We start from the raw sequence: 24,477 nt of genomic DNA on the forward strand, positions 1-24,477 counted from the left end.
CTGACAGTATGTAGTTTTAATATTGATCTTGACCTAGTGGTGATTATGCAAGTTTGATTTAATGTTAAAAATTCAGTCAATATAACTCACTATATTTATAGAATAAACAAGAAAAATTATACAGTCATCTGAAGAAATATAGAAAGATCATTTGGTAACATTCAACATCCATGGCTGGCAGACCCTGAACCCAGCCCCAGCAGGGCCTTCCTTCTGCCTCTGAGTGCTACTATGTGAATTTTTTCTTTTTTTTAATTGGAGGATAATCCCATTTGTGAAGGCTCTTGGCCAAATCAACTTCCAAAGACCTCACTCCTAAATACTCATCTTGGGCTTTAGGTTTTCAACATAACTTTGGGGGAGAAAAAAATTCAGGTCATAGGACCTAGAGAATCTGCTCTTGAGCATCTCAGAAGTCGTCAAGGAAGATGCTAGCCGATGGGAAGATGGTGGCACAGGGCCAAGGGGCATGCAGGTTCCTGGGTCTGATGTAATCTTGTCAGCTGTAGGTGAGCTATAACTTACAAGGACTATAGGAGGCATCATGAACCACCAGACTAGTTGGTGTGGCATCCAGAAACAGCCATAATGAATGCAAGGGCTTCAAGGTTGCTTGAAAATACTTGCAGGGAAGACTGTGGTTAGCAGGACCATCTGCACTGATGCCAAAGCTGCTAAAACATTGCCCCCAAGTCCCTTAATGGGACACCTCTTATATTCTTTGGAATCATAAGGCCTGCTGCCTAGAGTGTCTCACTGAGAAGCCAGTGACCCAGGAGCCAGGTTGGAAAAGGCAGACATTCCTCTGAGGAAGATGCCCAACCACCATGGAGCTATCTGAGTTGGCTGAAGTCAAGTGGAAACAGTATCTGCTTCAGAATCTCCAGGACCACTCTTGGCAGAGAGGCCCTGGTGGAAGTGGGGAGGCAGAGGCAGTAAAGGCAGAGCAAGCCCTGGGGGATAGAAACTCTCATTTCAGGAGAAACAGGTAGTGGATCAGTGGAAATTCTACAGCCTATGTTCTTGGGAGCAAAGGATGCTGGGGAGAGAATTCACCTCACATTTAATACCCATTGAGACGCCATGTTATGTGCTGTGTTCTGGTGTGGTTTACGTGTTTCCTCTGGATATGGGAGTCCTCCCTTTCAGTCGAGTTCTTTGTGACAGATTCTATTTTGGACAGTGATTTCCCCTGCAGCCAGTGTTGGTTATTGTCCGGTTTACCCGAGACCCCAGAGGAGCCACCCTCCTGAAGGCTTGGTCCTCTTTGGGATCTGCTTTTCTGGTGCCAAAACACAGTTTCTTTTGTAAAAGTCAAGTATTTATTTAGGTCCCACTTGGTATGTGGAAAAGAATTTAAAATGTTTGGATGGCTTCTCGTCTTTCCTTTTTTCACCACACTGAGTCAAGCCTCTAAAAGGTCAACTTCTTCACTTGTTAAAACACAGAGGAATTTTTATAGTGTGTGTTTGTATAAACTGCTAAGTAGCTTTCCCACAATGTCTGTTGAATGAGAAACATGAATTATTTTACTACTTTTATTATTCACTGCAGTTTCTTTTATATTTATATTCACATTCACCTGACTCCTAGATTTGATTCATGTTTTGGTCAGCTAGACAATATATTCAATTAATTTTTTTCAGATACAGTATTGCTGTGGTGGTGTAATTTCAGAGATTTTGAATGTTGGAGAATATCTTATTGTTTTTTCACATAATGATAATTTGGGGGTGCATATAATTCATAAGGTAATAATAGTATTTTTGCTTAAATTTTTTATGGCATTTAGAATTCTAGAAGAGAAGGTTGATACCAAAGTAATTCTGGTTTAGTTTAAAAAATTTTTTTCTGCCCAAGTCTTTGTACACTGTATTTTGTTAACCTTGAACTTTTTTAAATTAAAAAATTTTTATTGAAGTATAGTTGATTTACAATGGTTTAGGTATATAGAAAAGAGGTTCAGTTATATATATATATATATATATAAAATATAAATATATATATTCTTTTTCAGATTATTTTCCATTATAAGTTATTATAACATACTGAATATAGTTCCTTATGCTATATAATAGGTCCTTGGTGTTTGTCTATTTTATAGATAGTTGGGTGTATATGTTAATCTTTGAACTTTATTAACATCTCTTGGTTAATGTGCAGTTCTAGGGAAATTTCTGGAGGCTTGATATTTTGTCTTCTCTATTTGTTCCTTGTAGAATATCTCTCTACTAAGCATGTACTGATTCTCTTACACCTGCCCCCCCCCCACATTTTTTATCTTTTCATTAGCCTTTCATCACTTTTTATGTTTTTTTCACTTGAGTTCTGGATTAGCACCTTTTAACTCACTGCTTCTGCTTTCTGTTCTTGTTGGTTCCCATAGCCAGCCTGCTTCATACTACTTTCACTGCACTTTCTAACTTGATAATCATGTTTTTCATTGGAAAGCTATTCTTGTGGTCATACATTATTCCTTTTTTTCTTAAATGCAAAACCCCAAATCCTAGTGAAACTGAAAAATAAGATTTGTATTTTTGTTTTGTTAACTGTTAGCTGGAAGGCTGTGTGCATGTGTGTTTTTATTTCAACACAGTGTCTGCTGTGTTAAGTTGCTTCAGTCATGTTCAACTCTTTGCGACCCCATGGACTGTAGCCTGCCAGGCTCCTCTGTCCATGGGATTCTCCAGGCAAGAATACTGGAGTGGGTTGCCTTGCTCTCCTCCAGGGGATCCTCCCGACCCAGACATTGCATCTGTTTCTCTTATTTCTCCTGCATTGGCAGGCAGGTTCTTTACCACTAGCGCCACTTGGAAACTATTATTTTCTGCTGAAAAGCAGAGTGCTGACTATATGACCCTGACTATGCTTGTATCCTCCCAACCTCCTTAATACCCCTGATATGAAGTTTTTGAAATCACCATGTACCATGGCAACACGGGTATCTCAGTGCTAATGAGGCGTTTTCTTTTAGTGGTGGTAGGGAAAAAACCCTCCTTGAATTATTGCCTCATGAGAAATTTTTTTATTATTATCTTTCATCAGATGAAAGAATATATGCCTACACATTGCCAATATTCATCCAGATGCATTTTTTTGGGGGGGAAAATATCTTTAGTTTCTTGAGCATCCTTTTCTTCTTTTGAACTAGAATCCAAGTAGTGGAGGCCCATCACCTTACAGCTTCTTAAATTGCACACATAATTATTCTTTGACTTGACTTTTCCTAGGCCTGCATTCTCAAGTAATTGAATTTTCCTTTTGTTATATGCGGTTGGCATCAGCCTGCATGATGAGTTGGTGTCTAACACGACAATTTTGAAATAGTGTTTTTCTTTTATGTCTCATGATTACTGTAGGGTGTAACTCGATCTTGGTATAAGCCAGCATGTCAAGTGGCCGCAGCTCAGTTCTTCCTGCTGAGAGTCAGAGAGCTGGCATGCATTACTAATCTATTGTACTACATATTAAACAAATCCAAAATTTGTCCAATTTCTTCCATAAAAGCCAAAGTACTTTTGTAATCACAATATAATATTTGTCCACTCCCTTTTCTGTAATTTAGTATATCTTGGATGGCCAACTACTTCTACGTGAATGGGAAAAATTGTTCCTTTCCCCTGTGGAAGGAGGCAAAGCGTGTGTGAATTGGAGTGAGCTGATTGGAGATCACATCTTGGGTTTGATCATGGCATCATTATTTACTACTAAATTATGCTCCGAGCCTCATATTTTCTCATCCTTTTTTTTTAAATGAAAAAAGCTAATAATGTCAGCCAACTGAATTTGCCAGTTTGTAACTTCTGCCCTACACTATTTTTTTTTCCTGACTACCCCAATTCAAGACAGAAAAACAGTTGCCTTTTGGCTGTGAAGACAGTAGCTTTTGGGTTCATTTATGCCCAGGCCAGGCTCTGGTATTTCGAGTCCTAGGATTAACCAAATCCTTAGATGCTGCTCATTCTGGAAGGGAAGGCTCTCATAGACTTCTTGTTATAAGGTATCCAACAGGTAATATCTATTAAGTATTTGTTTTTACTTATTTCTCATTTTGGCTGCAATTTAAGCTGTCATTGGCTTAAATTGAAAGGATGTTTGTTGTTTACTTCAGAATTCTGGTGATATATGTTTGTAGGTTTGACTCAGCAGTTTCATCAGGGGTCCTGGTCTTCTCCATCCATCCACTCTGCCATTCTAAGTATGCTGACTCATAGTTGCAAGAGGGTACGCTGATATGTTGCTTCATGGCTTCAGGATGGCTGACTTTACTCCAAGCCTTATGTTCTTACTCAACTATGTTCAAAGAAAATGAAGGAAGTGGAATAGAGATTCTCCTCTTCTTTTTTTTTTTGAGAGCAAAGAAATTTCCAAAGGATTCCCTTTCCCCATAGACTTACTTTTAGGTCTTCAAGACCAGAACTGATAATACTCCTAGCTTCAAAGAAAACTAAGAAAATGAGTATATAAGTATACTTTCTCAGCCTCTATATTGAGAGGCAGGTCAGGAAGAATGGGTGAGAATGCCTGTTATGTCTTCCACAAAAGGCCTCATTATGCCTCAGAAGTGTTGTCTCCTTCATCTCTCCATTTCATCTAAATGAATTAACCTTTTGCTACATAGTAGATCACATCTTAATGTGTACATGTTAAATGAACAGTTTACTTTTAAACATTAACTGATTATGGCAAATACAACTGTAATCAGACTTTCCTGCAAAGCTATAAATCCGTGCATTTATGCAATAATTTCACATTATCTAAAATTGTCTACATAATAATGCTGTGAGATTTAAAATTTTAGTCTCACGTGTACCCCAATGTTCATTGCAGCACTGTTTATAATAGTCAGGACATGGAAGCAACCTAGATGTCCATCAGCAGATGAATGGATAAGAAAGCTGTGGTACATATACACAATGGAGTATTACTCAGCCATTAAAAAGAATACATTTGAATCATTTCTAATGAGGTGGATGAAACTGGAGCCTATTAAACAGAGTGAAGTAAACCAGAAAGAAAAACACCAATACAGTATACTAACGCATATATATGGAATTTAGAAAGATGGTAACGATACCCCTGTATGTGAGACAGCAAAAGAGACACAGATGTATAGAACAGTCTCTTGGACTCTGTGGGAGAGGGCGAGGGTGGGATGATTTGGGAGAATGGCATTGAAACATGTATAATATCATACATGAAATGAACCGCCAGTCCAGGTTCGATGCATGATACTGGATGCTTGGGGCTGGTGCACTGAGACGACCCAGAGGGATGGTATGGGGAGGGAGGAGGGAGCGGGATTCAGGATGGGGAACACGTTGTATACCTGTGGCGGATTCATGTTGATGTATGGCAAAATCAATACAATATTGTAAAGTAATTAACCTCCAATTAAAATAAATAAATTTACGTTTTTAAAAATAAAATTTTAGTCTCTCTTTACATATGGAAAATATAGTTTAAAATTATGATGATATAATTCACCATTGGTAGATTGGGATCCTTAATTCCTTGACCAAAGTATCTTTACAGTGCTTTTAACACTGTAATGTCTGTAAACATTATCCTGAGGTAGGAAAATTAGACAGAAAGGTTTTCTCCCATTTTCTCATAGTAGCATACACTTTTAATACCTTTTCTAATGGGAGGAAATTAATGATACTCTGCTGCTGCTGCTGCTAAGTCGCTTCAGTCGTGTCCAACTCTGTGCGAACCCATAGACGGCAGCCCATGATACTCTACATCCAGTTAAAAATTCCACTGTTCCGTTTTTGGGAAATAGTAGTACTTATATCAGAGAAGGCAATGGCAACCCACTCCAGTACTCTTGCCTGGAAAATCCCATGGATGGAGGAGTCTGGTAGGCTGCAGTCCATGGGGTTGCTAAGAGTCGACATGACTGAGCGACTTCCCTTTCACTTTTCACTTTCATGCATTGGAGCAGGAAATGGCAACCCACTTCAGTGTTCTTGCCTGGAGAATCCCAGGGACAGGGGAGCCTGGTGGGCTTCCATCTATGGGGTCACACAGAGTTGAACACGACTGAAGCGACTTAGCAGCATCAGCAGCAGCAATACCTCATATAATATAAAATGGGAATTTCCTTTTGATCCAACAACCCCAGTTCTTAAATAGGAATATAAAAACAGAAAGCAAGAGGGCTTATCTCCAATTTGTATTTAGTATTGTTAATATTAAACTGTGAAAATAATCTCAGTGGTCATGAGTAGGGAACTACTGAAGCAAATTATGGTGTGTATGTATATATACATACATACAAGAGAAATATGCATCTAATAAGTATTGTAAAGCATTGTCATGTAGGAAAATTGATGGAATCATTGATTACAAATTCCTAAATAGTAGACTGAACACAATAGCATGTGAAAAAAAGAATACATTATGATTGAGGTTTATTCCAGGAATGTATGGATGATCCAGTTTTAAGGAATCTATAAACATCTGTGAAAGGTGGATGATAAAGCTCAATTAACAATCTTGATACAAAACATTCAATAAGAACAAATTGATGCTTCCTTAATATGATGAAATCTGTATCATTCTTAATATGCTTAATGTTGAAACCATAGCCCCTTTGCCACTAAACTCAGGAAGAAAACAAGAATGTCCATTAGCTCCATTTTATTTAATACTGTGTTTGATTCATTGGCCAGTATAATCAGAGACAGAATATTTAGAGACATGAGAATTAGAAAAGAAGAGATAAAAATGATCTCTGCTAATGATATGGACGTGAACCGTGAACCTTGAACTTCCAGATATTCAAGCTGGTTTTAGAAAAGGCAGAGGAAGCAGAGATCAAACTGCCAACATGGGCTGGATCATCGAAAAAGCAAGAGAGTTCCAGAAAAACATCTATGCCAAAGCCTTTGACTGTGTGGATCACAATAACTGTGGAAAATTCTGAAAGAGATGGGAATACCAGACCACTTGACCTGCCTCTTGAGAAACCTATATGAAGGTCAGGAAGCAACAGTTAGAACTGGACATGGAACAACAGCCTGGTTCCAAATAGGAAAAGCAGTATGTCAAGGCTGTATATTGTCACCCTGCTTATTCAACTTATATGCAGAGTACATCATGAGAAACGCTGGGCTGGAAGAAGCACAAGCTGGAATCAAGATTGCCGGGAGAAATATCAGTAACCTCAGACATGCAGATGACACCACCCTTTTGGAAGAAAGTGAAGAGGAACTAAAAAGCATCTTGATGAAAGTGAAAGAAGAGAGTAAAAAAGTTGGCTTCAAGCTCAACATTCAGAATACTAAGATCACGGTATCTGGTCTCATCACTTCATGGGAAATAGATGGAGAAACAGTGGAAACAGTGTCAGACTTTATCTTTTTGGGCTCCAAAATCACTGCAGATGATGATTGCAGCCATGAAATTAAAAGACGCTTAATCCTTGGAAGGAAAGTTATGAGCAACCTAGATAGCATATTCAAAAGCAGAAATATTACTTTGCCAACAAAGGTCCATCTAGTCAAGGCTATGGTTTTTTCCAGTGGTCATGTATGGATGTGAGAGTTGGACTGTGAAGAAGGCTGAGTGCCGAAGAATTGATGCTTTTGAACTGTGGTATTGGAGAAGACTCTTGAGAGTCCCTTGGACTGCAAGGAGATCCAACCAGTCCATTCTAAAGGAGATCAGTCCTGGGTGTTCATTGGAAGGACTGACGCTGAAGCTGAAACTCCAATCCTCTGGCCACCTCATGCGAAGAGTTGACTCATTGGAAAAGACCCTGATGCTGGGAGGGATTGGGGGCAGGAGGAGAAGGGGATGACAGAGGATGAGATGGCTGGATGGCATCACCAACTCGATGGACATGAGTTTGGGTAAACTCTGAGAGTTGGTGATGGACAGGGAGGCCTGGCATGCTGTGATTCATGGGGTCACAAAGAGTCAGACATGACTGAGCGACTGAACTGACTGACTGATTGAATGATGTGGATGTAGTATACTGGAAAACACAAAAGGCCTAAAGAATAAAACTAATTCAAACAGTAAGATAATTCAGTAAGGTAACTATATATAGAATTAGCCTGAAAAATCAATAGCCTTAATATATACAAACAATAATCTAGAAATAGCAAATAACAATGGAAGGTCTCATTTAAAACAGCAACATCAAAAACAACAAAAGACTAACTACTTATGAATAATTTAAAGAAAATGTTAAAAATCTGAGTAAGAAAAATTTGAAATACTGCTGATATATACAAAATGACAAAACGAGATTTGAAAAAATGTAAAGACGTGCAAGGATGAAAGTACAGAAATGGTAAGGACTTAACAGAAGCAGAAGAGATTAAGGAGAGGTGGCAAGAATACATAGAACTATGAAAGAAAGGTCTTAATGACCCAGATAACCATGATGGTGTGGTCACTCACTTAGAGCTGGACATCCTGGAGTGTTAAGTCAAGTGGGCTTTAGGAAGCATTACTAAGCTAGTGGAGGTTACGGAATTCCAGCTGAGCTATTTCAAATCCTAAAAGATGATGCTGTTAAAGTGCTGCACTCAATATGCCAGCAAATTTGGAAAATCAGCAGTGGCCACAAGACTGGAAAATGTCAATTTTCATTCCAATCCCAAAGAAAGGCAATGCCAAAGCACGTTCAAACTACCATACAACTGCACTCATTTCACATGCTAGGAAGGTTATGCTCAGAAACCTTCAAGCTAGGTTTCAGCAGTATGAGAACTGAGAACTTCCAGGTGTACAAGCTGAGTTTTGAAGAGGCAGAGGAACCAGAGATCAAATTGCCAACATTTATTGGATCATGGAGAAAGAAAGTGAAAGTGAACATCGCTCAGTCGTGTCTGGCTCTTTGTGACCCTATGGACTATCCATGGAATTCTCCAGGCCAGAATACTGGAGTGGCTAGCCTTTCCCTTCTCCTGTGGATCTTCCCAACCCAGGGATCAAACCCAGGTCTCCAGCATTGCAGGTGGATTCTTTACCAGCTGAGCCACAAGGGAAGCCCAAGAATACTGGAGTGGGGAGCCTATCCCTTCTCCAGCAGATGTTCCCAGCCCAGGAGAACCAGGACCTCCTGCATTGCAGGTGGATTCTTTACCAATTGAGCTACAAGTTCCAGAAAAACATCTACTTCTGTTTTATTGACTATACTAAAGTCTTTGACTATGTGGATCACAACAAACTGGAAACATTCTTAAAGAGACGAAAGTACCAGAGCACTTTACCTGTCTCCTGAGAAATCTGTATGTGGGTCATGAAGTAACAGAACTGGACATGGAACAACTCACTGGGGAAGGGAGTATGGCAAGGTTGTATACTGTCACCCTGTTTAACTCCTATGCAGAGTATATCATGTGAAATGCCAGACTGGATGAAGCACAAGCTGGAATCAAAATTGCCAGGAGAAATATCAACAATCTCAGATATGCAGATGATACCACTCTAATGGGAGAAAGTGAAGAGGAATTAAAGGGTCTCTGATGAGGGTGAAAGAGGAGAGCGAAAAATCTGATTTGAAACTCAACATTCAAAAAACTAAGATCATGGCATCCAGTCCCATCACTTCATGGCAAATAGAAGGGAAAAAAGTGGAAACAGTGACAGATTTTATTTTCTTGGCCTCCAAAATCACTGTGGACAGTGACTGTAGTCATGTAATTAAAAGACGCTTGCTCCTTGGAAGGAAAACTGTGACAAACCTATTAGCATATTAAAAAGCAGAGACATCACTTTGATGCCAAAGGTCTGTATAGTTAAAGCTATGGTTTTTCCAGTAGTCATGTATGGATGTGAGAGTTGGACCGTAAAGAAGGCTGAGTGCTAAAGATTTTGCGAATTGTGGTGCTAGTGAAGACTCTTGGACTGCAAAGAGATCAATCCAGTCAATCTTAAAAGAGATCAACCCTGCATATTCATTGGAAGGACTGTTACTGAAGCTGAAGCTCCAATACTTAGGCCACCTGATGTGAATAGCAGACTCACTGGAAAAGACTCTGATGCTGGGAAAGATCGAAGGCAAGAAGAGAAGGGGGTGGCAGATGATTAGGTGGTTAGATAGCATCACTGACTCAATGGACATGAATCTGAACAAACTGGGAGATTGTGGAAGACAGAGGAGCCTGGGTGTGCTGCAGTCCATGGGGCTGCAGAGTCAGACACAACTTAGCAACTGAACAACAACAAGGACTTTTTTTTTTGCGGGGAAATAGAATAACAATATCATACAGGTATCCATTCTTCCTTGGAGTAGGAAATGGCAACCCACTCCAGTATTCTTCCTGGAAAATTCCATGGACAGAGGAGCCTGGTGGGCTACAGTCCATGGGGTTGCAAAGAGTGGGACACAATTGAGCACATCCAATCTTCCTACATTAGTATCGTTGAGTCCTCCCAAATGCCAAAAAGGTGGGTTTTTCTGGAGCCAAATAAGTTAATTCTAAATTTCATATCACAAAACTTAAAAAGCAAGTATTTAGGAAAGCCCTGGAAAAGGAGGACACTATGGGAGGTCTAGTAAATTCTATGAGATTATGAAATGGCATTCTAGTAAGTCTCTGTAATTAAAGCAGAGTGACACAGGTGCATGAATAGATAGACAACCCAGTGGAATAGAGTTCTGGGGTAGACCAGTGTACATCTAGAATTGGTGTATAAGGAGGGCAGCATCTCAAGTCACTGCGGCAAAGGTGGACTTTTAAATCAATAGAGTTAGAACATTTGGGAAAAGATAACATTGTACCCATATCTCACATCATACACAAAAATAAATACCAAATGAATTAAAGATCTAAATGTTAACAAAAGAAAACCATACAGGGATAAGAGAAATCATCGGTGAATTCTTTTATAACCTGGGAGAGGGGAAAGGTTTTCTAAATCTGACAAAATCTGAAAGCAATAAAAGGAATCTGACTTCAAAAATATGCATTGTAGGAAAAAATGTAAATAATGTGAACAGACAAATGGTAGAGAAAAAATATCTGCAGCTAAGACACAAAAGGCTAAGTCACTAGCTACAGAAAACTGAGAAAGTCATATGGTCCTTAAACGTATGAAAAGATATTTCAACCGAATATAATGAATGAAGACAAATTAAAACTACACTATTTTAAATTCAACAATTTGTCCTTGGTAGTGGGCTTCCCTGATAGCTCAGTGGTAAAGAATCTGCCTACCAATGTGGGAGATGGAAGAGACAAGGATTCGACCCCTCGGTCGGGAAGATCCCCTGCAGGAGGAAATGGCAACTCACTCCAGTATTCTTGCCTGGAGAATCCCATGGAGAGAGGAGCCTGATGGGCTACAGTCCATGGGGTTGCCGAGAGTCGGACACGACTGAGCAACTGAGCACTATTCTATTCATTGTGGAAGGGAAGTGACTGGGAGGGGCCACAACTGGATATGGATGGGGGTCCCAGTTCTTCAGTTTGTAAACTTTATCATGCTCCACACTTTAGCTTTATGCAGGCTAGTGTATGCTCATTATGCTAACCCCAAAAGGAAAATGTGTTGTTTTTTTTAAAAATCCTGACATTTCTTACTTATCACATTGGCACACATCCAAGTTTGACAGCATGATCTGTTGGCAAGACTACAAAGGAAACAGGTGCTCTCATTTATTACTGATAGAAGTGTAAAATTGTATAACTCTGTAAAAAGAAATTTGATAATATTTAACAAAATACTGTTGTCCTTGTAGTTTCATATCAGTGATTTATTCAAAACGTATACCTCCAAAATGGCACAAGATTATTCACTGTGCTGTTTGGGGCAATATAATAAGAATGGAAACAAGCCAGTGCTGACCAGTAGAAGACTGACTAAATAACAATAAACTATTGATATGACCATAAAAAAGAATAATGATAACCTCAGCGTATTAATAGAGACTGGAAAAAGCAAGGTGCCAAAAGTGTATGTAGTATTCTACCTTTTTCATAAAGAAGAGAGAGCAGTAAGAGTACATACATGTGTTTGCTTATATTTTTGAAAGGAAATAAAGGAAAATAACAGGCAAGCCAATGAAAAGTGATGTTTACCAGGAGATCAAGGGATGGGGCAGGGGTTGAGATGGGAGACTTCTCTGAATGTGGTTTTTTATATTTTTCTGAGTTCTGGAACATGACAATTTTTACATATTTAAATAATAAAATTAAATCAAAGAGGAAAAGTGTGAAGTCCTTGAACAGACAACAAACAAATGAGCCTAATGACATATCAACCTGGAAATGTACCCACTCAGGGAATAGGCTTAATCCAAGTGAATATTTACTGCAGTATTGAGTTGTATTCTAAGCATGAAAAGAATTACAATGAAATTTTAAACTTCACTGGGCAGTTTTATTCTTTGATAACACTTTTGAAAGTATTTCAAAGCTATTGTAGGATTAAGCAAATAAATTTGCTATGTTTTTAGATTATTTCAAGAGAAAATATATACAAACATAAAAAATGATAGAGAAGAACCTATAACATTAAATCTAGATTGGAAATATCTGTATGAACTCATGATTTTTTAAAAAAATGTACAAGGCTCCAACCACTAAAATATTCTCAAAACAAAGACATCCCAATGACAATGAGCACATCTAGGGCCCTGATGTTGGTTTCCAAGTTATTTCCCAGCTAGATTCAGGGATCTTTAGAGAAATGACTGATTTTAGATTTGGTGCAAGAAAAGTCTAAGATGAGTCTGGGACACTTGTGTCACAGAAGGCCATGAGTCACTCAAAGACTAATGGAGTCATGTTATAAATCACAAATATCAGGTAGAAGGGGCTCCTACTGACAAAATTGGGATAATTTGAGCATCAAATGGAATAGTGAGTTTAATCATTTGTTGCATGTTAAATAAAAACCCAAGAGTGCAAAGTGATACTAGATCTATGGATAGATGCTGTTTGCTACACCACTGGTAACACTGTATCAGCCACCAGTGAATTAATTGATTCAGGAAATGGTTTTACCCAAAATGATTGGGTGACAGATATTTTCAGCATCACAAGGTATTATCCACCAATTACTTGGCAGTTGGGGCTTCCCAGGATGCTCAGTAGTAATGAATCTGCCTACCAATGTAGGAGACACAAAAGACACGGGTTATATCCCTGGGCTGGGAAGATCCCCTGGAGGAGGAAATAGCAACCCACATCAGTATTCTTGCCTGGAATTCTCCTCTATAGACAGAGGAGCCAGGCAGGCTATAGTCCATGGGGGTCACAAAGAGACAGACACAACTTAGCAACTGAGCACACAGGCACTTTGGCCGTCGCAAAAAGAAATGCCTTTATGATGGAGACATTTGGAGTAATACATGACTTGGTGATCAAAGTTGGTAGCATTAATAGTGGAATGGGACATCACCTGTCTTCTGATGTGATGGGGCATGAAGTACAGAGTCTTATTTGTAAGGATATTTGGAAAATAGAGCAAATACAATGAAATGTAAAAATGGTTGAATTCAAAATGACAGAGATAAGGGTGATCATTGTACTAGTTCTTCAATTCCTGCATTTTTAAAATGTTTCATAGTAAATTAGGGAAAATGATTTGACATCTGGATTTTTTGGAAATACTTGGAAGAATGTTGTTTTTGTTGTTGTTTAGTTGCTAAGTTGTGTCCAACACTTTTGTGACCCCATGGACTATATATAGCCCACCAGACTCCTCTGTCCATGGGATTTCCCTGGCAAGAATACTGGAGTGGGTTGCCATTTCCTTCTTCAGGGGATTTTCCCGACCCAGGGATGGAACCCATGTCTCCTGCATTGGCAGGCAGATTCTTTACCACTGAGACTCCAGGGAAGCCCACTACTAACGACAAACTGTTGAACTTAAAATACAGGTTAGAAAAAATATGTATAATTATTTTTGTAAAATGTGGTTCATACACTAAAAATTAATGTATTTGCATACTTATGTTCATAGCAGCACTATTTACAATGCCAAAAGATGGAAACAACCCAAGTGTTCATCCTCGAGTGAATTAATAAAAAATATGTGATCTAGACATTCAGGGGAATATTAGGCTTATAAAGGAAGGAAATTCTGACTCATGCTATTCATGCTACTCATGAATCTTGAGGACATTGTGCGAAATGAAATAGCCCAGTCACAAAAAGGTATGATTCCACTTGTGTGAGGTACTCAGAGTAGTCAAGTTCATAGGGACAGAAAATAGAATGGTGCTTGCCAGGAGCTGGGGAAGGAAGAAAAGTGAAGTTGTTTAATGGGTGTGGCATTCCAGTTATGCAAGATGAAAGAGTTATGGAGACTGGTTGCACAACAATGTGAAAGTACTTATCACCACTGAACTGTACACTTACAAATGCTTAAGGTGTTAGATTTTGTGTTATGTGTATGTTACAATTAAAATTAAAATTGAGAAATCAGAAGATTTCTGACATGCACAGAGTTGTTCTTTCTGTAAATTAGAGTTTCAGTTTTTAGGAAAATGGATTTTTCAGGAAACAACAGAAATTGTCCATGCAGCCTGAGAATTTTATCAGAAGCCACAAAAATCCCTTGTCTGACAAGGTGGGAGGCAAAATGGTGCACTGGGCACTCCTCTGCAATCGGGTTGCTGTGGAAAGCTTGGCCTGCCGACCCCTTGGCTGGGCCTGGAGAGCCTGAGATCCTGGCGTCGGGGCCCTCCTGGGAACAGTGCTTTGCTTGGTGTCTGGCCAGCGAGGAGGCTGAGTTTACAGGCTGTTTTTGACCCAGGGCTGGCCTGCCTGCCTTGTCCTTCCCACCCATTCTAGCCCCCCACCTTGCTTGACTGTAACCCAGGGGTGTGGTTTGTGACTCCTGTCCTCACAACTTCCTTCTCTTCAGAGCCAGGCTTTGATCTCACCTCCCAGGATCCAGTTTCTGTTGAAGTCTGTTACTCTTTCAGATCCATGGGTTATTACCCACACAGCATCCCAGACAGATGATTCATTTCAACCCTGGCTGATCTCTGCATTGTGACCTTCTGGCTTAATTGGGCTCCAGGCCCCTTTATCCTGGTTGTGATAGAGAACCCACATCTTGACTGTGAAAATGTTCATATAAACATACAAGCCATGAACGTCTTCTTTTCCAAAACTTTGAATGGGGCAGTGTTAGCGTTAATATCCATATGGAATTTTGAAAAGATGATTATACAGTTCTATTTTGCTTCCCATTCAATTAATATTTTCTGTTTTACTTAAGGCACTGTCAACATAATGTCAGTATCAGACTTTGCCCTCTTTTTTTTTTCAAATTTAATATTTTGAAAACTTAGAAAAGTACAGAAAACATCATAACAAACACCTGTGTTCAGACCACCCAGAATTAACAAATGTTAACCTTTTGCAGTGATTGTTTCAAGTCTAGAATTCTCATTTTTAAATTAAATTTTACTTCTGTATATGGACAGATCTAGCCTCGGGCAAACAGTGAATGGCAAAGTTGCTTTTCTGCTGCCCTCCTCCCTTGCCCCACAGGTTACTGACAGGCGTCCATCCATGCCCTTGGCTCTGCCGTGGTCTGTGTGGTGCCTCTCCCAGAACAGCTGTGCTGGCAGCTGTTCCCGGGGCTCTCGATGGAACAGTGGAATCCTCAACTGTATTAGGAATGAGTCCTGGTTATGAGTCACACAAAAAGTTCCAAGCAGAAAAAGGAAAGTTATTAGAACAAAGGAATCATCATAATTCTGCAGGTGGATCTGTAGGCACTGGGCCTCAGAGAGGAAATACATTCAGAAAATGAATAGCTGTTGGAATCCCAGCTTGCTGCTGCTTCTCTGTTCCTTCGTTACTTTTCGTTCACTGATTGCAAATTAGCCTCCCATGACTTCTGAGTTTCCCTATGACACGACCAGCCATGAGAAGTGACTGACTAGTAGACATTTGGTATCAATTCCACCCGTCTGAATGAGAGACAATCTGGTTGTTTCTCCCACCTCCCCACCCCTCCCCAGGTCAGATGTCCCCCTGTGCTCTATGAAGCTCTGTGGAGGGTGGCCAGCTCACACACATAAACATGGCTGCCAGACTTCCACTTTGGTGCTCATGTGGATTCTCGGGCTGAGTTTCAAGAAGGAAGCTCCTTTTTCCTGCACCTGGCTGCATATCTTTCAGTTGCATACAACTAGAGTATCAGCCAAAGCTAGGAATGACTGTCTAGCCTAAACGCCTTAAACTTGGGGAAGCACAATAAGATGAAGCTGATGGTGAGGAGAAGGAGGATGGAGACAATCACTCCTTGGGGCATACAGTATAGGTGCTGCTCTCACTGAAAGGGTCATGGAGCAGGATTTGTGTATGAACAAGGAATCCCCTATGATGACTGGACTGTGCTCTAAAGTTGATGCTAATATTTCTGTATTCCTTCCATGAATGTTTAAACTCTGATGTGCCACAGTCCAACTCCAAACTCCTTCAAAGGACTTATAGTTTGATGTGAACCCTGCTTCTATATGAGAGATTTGCTCCAGTTTTGAGCAATAGCGCATAAAATGAACACTTCCTCTTCTTCCTCCAATCACTCCCACTTCTCAAAGTCTGTGCTTGGGTTTTACTGTCATAAGTCATGTCAAACACTTACTGGAATAAGCAGGGTCAATATTTCTAAATACATAAAATGAAGTTATATTCATATTTTTATGCTAGCTCATAGATAATGGAAGTATAATACTAATAATGGTACTATTTGACCATACAGAAAGTTATCATTTACAGTATTTTTTTGAAGAAAATAAATTTCAACCCTTGACTTGAGATGGAAAACAGGCATCCTCCAGGGGGCTGTGGAGTGGAGCGAGCCTTATGTACCACAGATGAACTGTTGACTCTTGTTATTTGCTCATGGAAAGGTATTTCTCTGGGCTCTTCTGCCTTCAGATGTTTCGAATTTCACTTTTGAAGTCAGGGTTGCAACCTCACTCCACTGGGTCAGTAACAGTGCCCTGAGTTTTAGACTGACAGTTGAATGCATGGAAACGCAGCAAGCTTCATCCAACATCAAGATGGCTTAGTTTTAAGAAAGATACAAGGCTGATGACCACACAGCATGCAAGGTGATGGCGGGCAGTCTGTGAGCTCAAGCACAGCCTGGGAATACTTCTGGCTTGCTCTGCACAAAGTGTGTGCACTGAGCGTGAGGGGAAGAGGCTGAGAGCATGCAGACAAACTCAATCCAGCGACGCTATTTGATTGGGGTCCCTCGGCTTTTGCCCTTGCCTGTTTCAGCTCATTCCCAGTGCAGCTGCACCTCACCAAAGCCCATTCCTATGATGACAGTTGAGAAAGTGAGGCAGTTGCCTGGTACACCCTCAACTCTAGTCATCCTGTCTACAGCATATCCCTGTAGTCCCTGACTCATTGCTGCAAGGACTCAACTGAGGCCAAGAATCAAATCCTCCTGTGTTCCTAAGGCCAAAGTGTCACAAACCAGGTGCTAACTCAAGGTCTCACCTCCTTGTGTTTGTCTCCCAGGCAGAGGGTCTGTCATACAATAGATACTTGATAAGTTAATAGGTAATTGATAGGTAATTGTCTCAGGAATATTCAGTTTTGACCTCTGAGCTTTATTTTATATTCAAGTTGTTCAGGTGTCTAGTGTTTATAAATAAGTAAATAACTGCCTCACCAGCAAAACTATTTTTTTTCTATTTTAACAGTAATTTGTATCAAAGGCCTTTGACTTTTATGCTGATAAAAGATATAGTGATTGCAACATAAAGTCCTGAATGTTCTCTCTTAATCTATCTTCCAGATTATTTGAATATATTTTGCTCTATAAGGATGGAGTGATGTTTCAGATCGAACAAGCCACCAAGCAGTGCTCCAAGATCACCCTGACAGAGCCCTGGGACCCTCTCGACATTCCTCAGAACTCCACCTTTGAGGACCAATACTCCATAGGGGGGCCCCAGGAGCAGATCACCGTCCAGGAATGGTCAGACAGAAAGTCAGCCAGATCATGTAAGGATTCAACAAAGTATTCAAGTATTGCACCTCAAGAGGGAGGAAGGGAAAAAACATTTAAGCTTATTAAGGAATGTAGTTGTTAAGGAAATTTAGAAGCTTAATCAGATTGTTTAACTCCACTGAAGTGCCCACGTGTACTCTATTAGCTGTGTAGTGCAGGGATCTCAGCATCACATTTGAAACCCCTCAGCCTTCTAAGACCCCCCCGTAACTTTCTCCACTTTGACTGTTAAGGGATGCCCCCAAGGTCTGTGACATGTTTGTCTAAGTCACATGTTAGAACTGGGCACCTCCTTTTCCTTCTCCCAAAACACTAACTAAAGTTGTAGTGACCATATCTACTGCCATTATGTGTCTTTTATACTGAGATGTGAAGCTCTTCTCTGCAATGCTGCTCACACACTTCCCCAAGAGTGTTTCATAAACACAGGCCTTTATTGCTGTGGAAAACAGTATGATGTGGCTCCCTCTGAAATTAAACATAGAATTATCATATGACCTAGTAATTCTACTTTTTGGCATATACCTCAAATAACTGAAAGCAAGGACTTATAGAGATATTTGTACATCCATATTCACAGCAGCACTATTCATAATAGCCAGAGGTAGAAACAACCCAAGTTTCCATCAGCAGACAAATGAGTAGACAACGGTGGTGTATACATACAGTGGAATATTATTGAAACTTAAAAAGGAAGGACATTCTGATATATGCTTGAGGACGTTATGCTAAATGAAATAAACCCATCACTACAGGATAAATACTGTATAATTTCACTTGTATGAGGTACATAGACTAGTCAGATTTATAGAGACAGAAACTAGAATGGTGGTTGCCAGGGGCTGGGGGAGAGGGGAATGGGGAATTAGTGTTTAGTGGGCACAGAGTTTGAGCTGGGGGAGATGGAAAATCTCTGAAGATGGATGATGGCGATGGTTTCATAACAATGTGACTATTTAGTGCCACAGAACTGTACTTATAAGTGGTTAAAATGCTACATTTTACCACATTAAAACATACTGTATTTTGCCTGTCTTCTTCTTTAAAGACTCAATTTGCCTTCCTCTTATAGATGAAACTTGGATTGGTATATATACCGTCAAGGATTGTTATCCTGTCCAAGAAACCTTCACCAAAAATTACAGTGTGATATTGTCCACACGGTTTTTCGACATACAGCTGGGCATTAAAGATCCATCCGTGTTCACCCCACCAAGCACGTGCCAGACAGCCCAACCAGAGAGGATGAGCGAAGAATGCTCCTGGTAAGCCTGCAAACACTGAAGGGACAGCATCGGACATCAGATACCAGTGGCTCCAGCTCTAGCCAGATTTGAGACTTGAGAAATGAGAGTCTTCGTTGGAGATAAATATCATAATTCTTTGATATGGTTTTTTTTGTATGTATGGTTTTTGACTACTTGGGCTAGGTTTAAAAAAAGGAATGGAATGGAGAGTACGTGGTAATATATGAAGAAATAGCAAACACAGGGACCTCAGGTATTTCCAGAGCCTGTCTGGACCCTGCGCTTTCTGTGTATGCAGGTGTATAGGTCGTGTGGTGGCATACACAGGATGAGGGAAGGGTCATCAGGGGTGAATGTGTTATTACTGACATTACTGGGACTTGCTGGATTGCTGGCACATGGTGATAAAAAGAGCAGATTGACTGTGGTCAGTGTTAGTATTAATTTTGAAGCTCTCTATACACACTGGCCCCCTTATTGCCTGTGCCAGGGTAGGGATTGCTTCCACTGCTCCATCCCCCCAGCACCTCCTCCTTTTCCCCCACCCTGTGCTCCCTTGGTCTCTGACACAATGATCTCTGAAAATCCCTTCTGGCCTTAAGAGCTTTATGGCATGACCCAATGGATGTAAATACTTGGGGAGGAAATAAAAGGCTATAGTAAAAAGAAATAATTCCTCTAAAGATATATTTTTACATAGGAGGGTTTGGAAAATCTTAATGTCTATTTCTGGGTAAGCATGAGCCATGTATTCTTCATTTTTTCTATGCAAGAGTATTGATATGTGTGCTGAATCAACTTGTCAAGAGACCTAAAGAGACAGGTGGGATTCAGGAGACTGTTGTTTCTGAAATCCAGGATGAGAATTCCCTTGTACTGGAGCTCCTTTGATTCACTAGATAGACTATGTTTCCTCTTACATCCCTGGGGCAGCATTTCATAACCTCTTTGTTGGTCTGACTTGAGCTCATCCTTCCCAGATCAGCTCATGCATGGCCTTCAGAAGCTGCTCCCAAGCCTGGACTGGGTGCACCTCGTAGCTTGAACATGTTATTCTGATAATGCTTACTAGGCTGTGTCAAAATTTCCTGCTTCCTGGACACTCTGACTCATTAGCCTGACTAAGTGCCATGAGTATGGTTACCATGTTCTGTTTACTTTTATATGCCCAGCACTAAGTGCCTGGCACATGGTCAGTGCCCTAAAGTTTGTAGAATGGAGAATGCTAACCTTTCTGGTCCTAATTTCCTCATTTGCTAAATGGGATTGGGTTTGATGATCTTTAGGGAGACATCTAGTAATAAAATGTATCATCCTAGATTCTTTCTAACATTGTGTTTTATCTGGCCATCTATCTATCCATCATCTGTTGCTAGGAGAAATGTGTGACACCTATGTTATGCTGAAAACAATCTGTATTACTCACAGTTTATCTATACTGTTTCAATAAACTAATGTAATTGCACTTCTCAGTGTTCTTTGATATGTTTGTTTTTGTAATAAATATGTATTCAGTTCAGTTCAGTCACTCAGTCATGTCCGACTCTTTGCGGCCCCATGGACTGCAGCACAGAAGGCTTCCCTGTCCAGCACCAACTCCCGGAGTTTACTCAAACTCATGTCCATTTAGCTGGTGATGCCATCCAACCACCTCATCCTTTGTCGTCCCCTTCTCCTCCCACCTTCAATCTTTCCCAGAATTCAGTTCAGTTCAGTTCAGTCGCTCAGTCGTGACCGACTCTTTGTGACCCCATGAATCGCAGCACGCCAGGCCGCCCTGTCCATCACCAACTCCCGGAGTTCACTCAGACTCACGTCCATTGAGTCAGTGATGCCATCCAGCCATCTCATCCTCTGTCATCCCCTTCTCCTCCTGCCCCCAATCCCTCCCAGTATCAAAGTCTTTTCCAATGAGTCAACTCTTTGCATGAGGTGGCCAAAGTACTGGAGTTTCAGCTTTAGCATCATTCCTTCCAAAGAAATCTCAGGGCTGATCTCCTTCAGAATGGACTGGTTGGATCTCCTTGCAGTCCAAGGGACTCTCAAGAGTCTTCTCCAACACCACAGATCAAAAGCATCAATTCTTCAGCACTCAGCCTTCTTCACAGTTCAACTCTCACATCCATACATGACTACTGGAAAAACCAGAGCCTTGATTAGATGGACCTTAGTTGGCAAAGTAATGTCTCTGCTTTTCAACACGCTATCTAGGTTGATCATAACTTTTCTTCCAAGGAGTAAGCGTCTTTTAATTTCATGGCTGCAGTTCCCAGAATTAGAGTCTTTTTAAATGAGTCAGTTCTTTGCATCAAGTGGCCAAAGTATTGGAGTTTCAGCTTCAGTATCAGTCCTTCCAATGAATATTCAGGACTGATTTCCTTTAGGATGGACTGGTTGGATCTCCTTGCAGTCCAAGGGACTCTCAAGGGTCTTCTCCAACACCACAGTTCAAAATATGTATTATCTTATAATAAATCTGGCTATCAGTTCAGTTCAGTTCAGTTCACTCAGTCATGTCTGACTCTTTGCGACCCCATGGACTGCAGCACACCAGGCTTCCCTGTCCATCACCAACTCTTGGAGCTTACCCAAATTCATGTCCATCAAGTCAGTGATGCCATCCAACCATCTCACCCTCTGTTGTCCCCTTCTCCTCCCACCTTCAATGTTTCCCAGCATCAGGGTCTTTTCAAATGAGTCAGTTCTTTGCATCAGATGGCCAAAGTATTGGAGTTTCAGCTTTAGCATCAGTCCTTCCAATGAATATTAAGGACTGATTTCCTTTAGAATTGACTGGTTGGGTCTCCTTGCAGTCCAAGGGACTCTTAAGAATCTTCTCCAGCACCACAGTTCAAAAGCATCAATTCTTCGGTGCTCATGGCTATAAGGGATGAGCCTTATATGGCTTATATATGGCTATAAGGCATTCAAAACACTCCTCTAATGAATAAAGTGCTTCTTAAGATCCACCAAATTCATTATCTTTTCTCAAAAGCCTGTTTTTCCTCTTTAAAGTCCCAGTTTCCTGGGTCAGAAGCCTCAGAGTCATTCTTAACCCATATTTTCTCCTTCAGTCCTCATAAGCACTCAGTGTCCTGAGTTTCACCAAAATAGTTCTTAAAGGTACAGCCTCTTGTCCATCCCCTCAGTCACACCCACATCCCAGCTCTTAGCATTGCTGATCTTTGCAAAATCTTTATTCCCTCTGACCTTTTCCTTGTTCTAGAAACCATCCTCTGTTCATTCATTCATTCATAAGCCAACCCTGAACCCCTGCTATCTCCATTGCCTATGCTGGTTCCTAGAGTCACAGAGAAGAGTGCACTGTGACCAAGGCCAGTATCTGGACTGCACAGATGGGGGAGATTTTCTCAGCTGCCTTTGAGGTGGTCCAGCTTGATAAAGCCTCAGTGACAGTGTTTGACCCACTTTTTTTCTCTCCACCCACAGGATAACCCTGCTCCATTTCCCTTAGCTCTGCAATTTTGCATTCACTCACCTCAAACTATATCACCACTCGAACGAGAAAGGAAAGGAAGGCCTCTTATTTTATTCAGGACACATGAAGTTGGCACCCTTCATTTTTCAGTTTGTCCACTTTGGGAGTTAAGCCATTTCCCAGTTAAGCTAAATCTTCCTTTTAGAAGGATTTTGTGTCCAGTGGGACCTCAATACACACCTGATGGTGCCCTGCTTATGTGGTTCTCCACTGCCTCCAGGAAAAGTGGAGGCTCCATAGCCTGGTGTCCAAGGCCCTATTGATCAGGCCCTGACTCCCTCTCCAGCCTCAGCTCTTGGCACTGGTCTCTCTTTTCAAATGGCCACAAGAGCCTGGGAAATGAAACTTGGGTTACTTCTGGGTGCAGGGGGTTTTATCAGTCACCAATTTTGTATAAAATTCTCCAGTGGCCAAAATAGTAAAAAATAAGAGGACTCTCGAATAGGGCAGGGACTGGTTCCTATTAACAGAGGAGCATCCGGTGCCTCACTTATCTGCAGACAGTCCTGACATGGACCAGGACCAGGGTTGGGTTTCACTTTGTGGACCCTCTCCCTTGTGTCTCTGACCCTTTATATTACATCACAGCAACTTCTTTCCACCCCTCCCAAGGCAAACTGCCAGGATCCACGCAAGCTCAGGGGTCTTCTCTACCCTTGGCCTTCAACTCTGAAGGCCCTGCTTGGGGACAGAGCCATCCCTTCCTCTCCCACTGGCTCGTGTGGAATCAAGGGGGCCTGGCCTTTCTGCCCTCAGGTGCTCTGATTACCAGGGTGACTTTGTTGCCAGAGGCTTTGCAAATTGAGATAATGCTGCATTTCCTAAGACTGGGACCCAGTATTCAAAATATAAAATTATTTAAATATTTTAAAAGGGCAGAAAGTTTAGATCTCTGAGGAGATTTCCTGTGACATACTGAGTTTCCCATCAAGCTAAATTCCACACCATTTGAAAACTCAATACTCACTCCTTGCTGGATTTTCTTTACTAACTCTACCCTCTCAATGTTCCCTCAGTTATTTTAAATCGCTTTGCTGGTATAGTCACCCGTGTCACATGATTGTATCTTTCAGTTTTTTGAAGTGTGTAGATTGTGTTTTTGTCCATCTACTGAAGGCACCTTAGATGCAGGAAGGGCATCCTTGCCTTTCTTATTGATGAAAAATGACTTCAGTTGGAGGAGATTATGAGCCTCCTCAGCCAAAGTCTTCTGAGTAATTTGTGAGAGTTAAAGGCCTTGTGAGTAGAAAGCTCTTTCAAAAAATAAACTTAACTTTAACATTATACATGGATATCCTAGTATCAACAATCTTTTTTTTTTTTTTTGGGTGTGCTGTGTGGTTTGCAGGATCTTAGTTCCCTGATCTAGGGTTGAACTCAGTCCACAGCAGTGAAAGCACAAAGTCCTAACTACTAGACTGCCAAGGAATGACCTCAATAATCTTTTGAGAACTATGCTAGGATGATAACAACTGAAATATACTTTTATTTGTTTTAAAGCAGAATTATTAGCTCAGGAACATGTACAGAAGAAACATTGGGCTATAATTTGTGGTATATTTTTTTCAGGGAGAATGACACTTTTATATCACTATTTTAAAATTCATATTGCTTTCATTAGGGCAAATATTAACACAGTTAGCATATTTATTTCCTATTTAAAGATGAAAAGTGTAATGTATTTTCAACAGTCAAGAAGTGGGATATAATTGGCAGTGGATACATCTTCCGTGGTGGCTAAGATGGTAAAGAATCTGCTTACAATGCAGG

At 40.6% G+C, this 24,477-nt stretch overlaps 1 protein-coding gene across 1 annotated transcript in view; it reads left to right on the top strand.

The window, feature by feature from the left end:
- Positions 1-20,673, top strand: part of EPDR1 (ependymin related 1) — a 34,659-nt gene extending 13,986 nt beyond the window's left edge. Inside the window, exons 2-3 of the mRNA XM_052638639.1 lie at positions 17,746-17,954; positions 19,034-20,673. Of these exons, the coding sequence (XP_052494599.1) occupies positions 17,746-17,954; positions 19,034-19,230 (406 nt within the window). The 3' untranslated portion in view covers positions 19,231-20,673. The remainder of the gene's footprint in view (positions 1-17,745; positions 17,955-19,033) is intronic.
- Positions 20,674-24,477: the final 3,804 nt, after the last annotated feature.

This window comes from Budorcas taxicolor, chromosome 4, assembly GCF_023091745.1.
Source record: "Budorcas taxicolor isolate Tak-1 chromosome 4, Takin1.1, whole genome shotgun sequence".
In the NCBI taxonomy this organism is placed as follows: Eukaryota; Metazoa; Chordata; class Mammalia; order Artiodactyla; family Bovidae; genus Budorcas; species Budorcas taxicolor.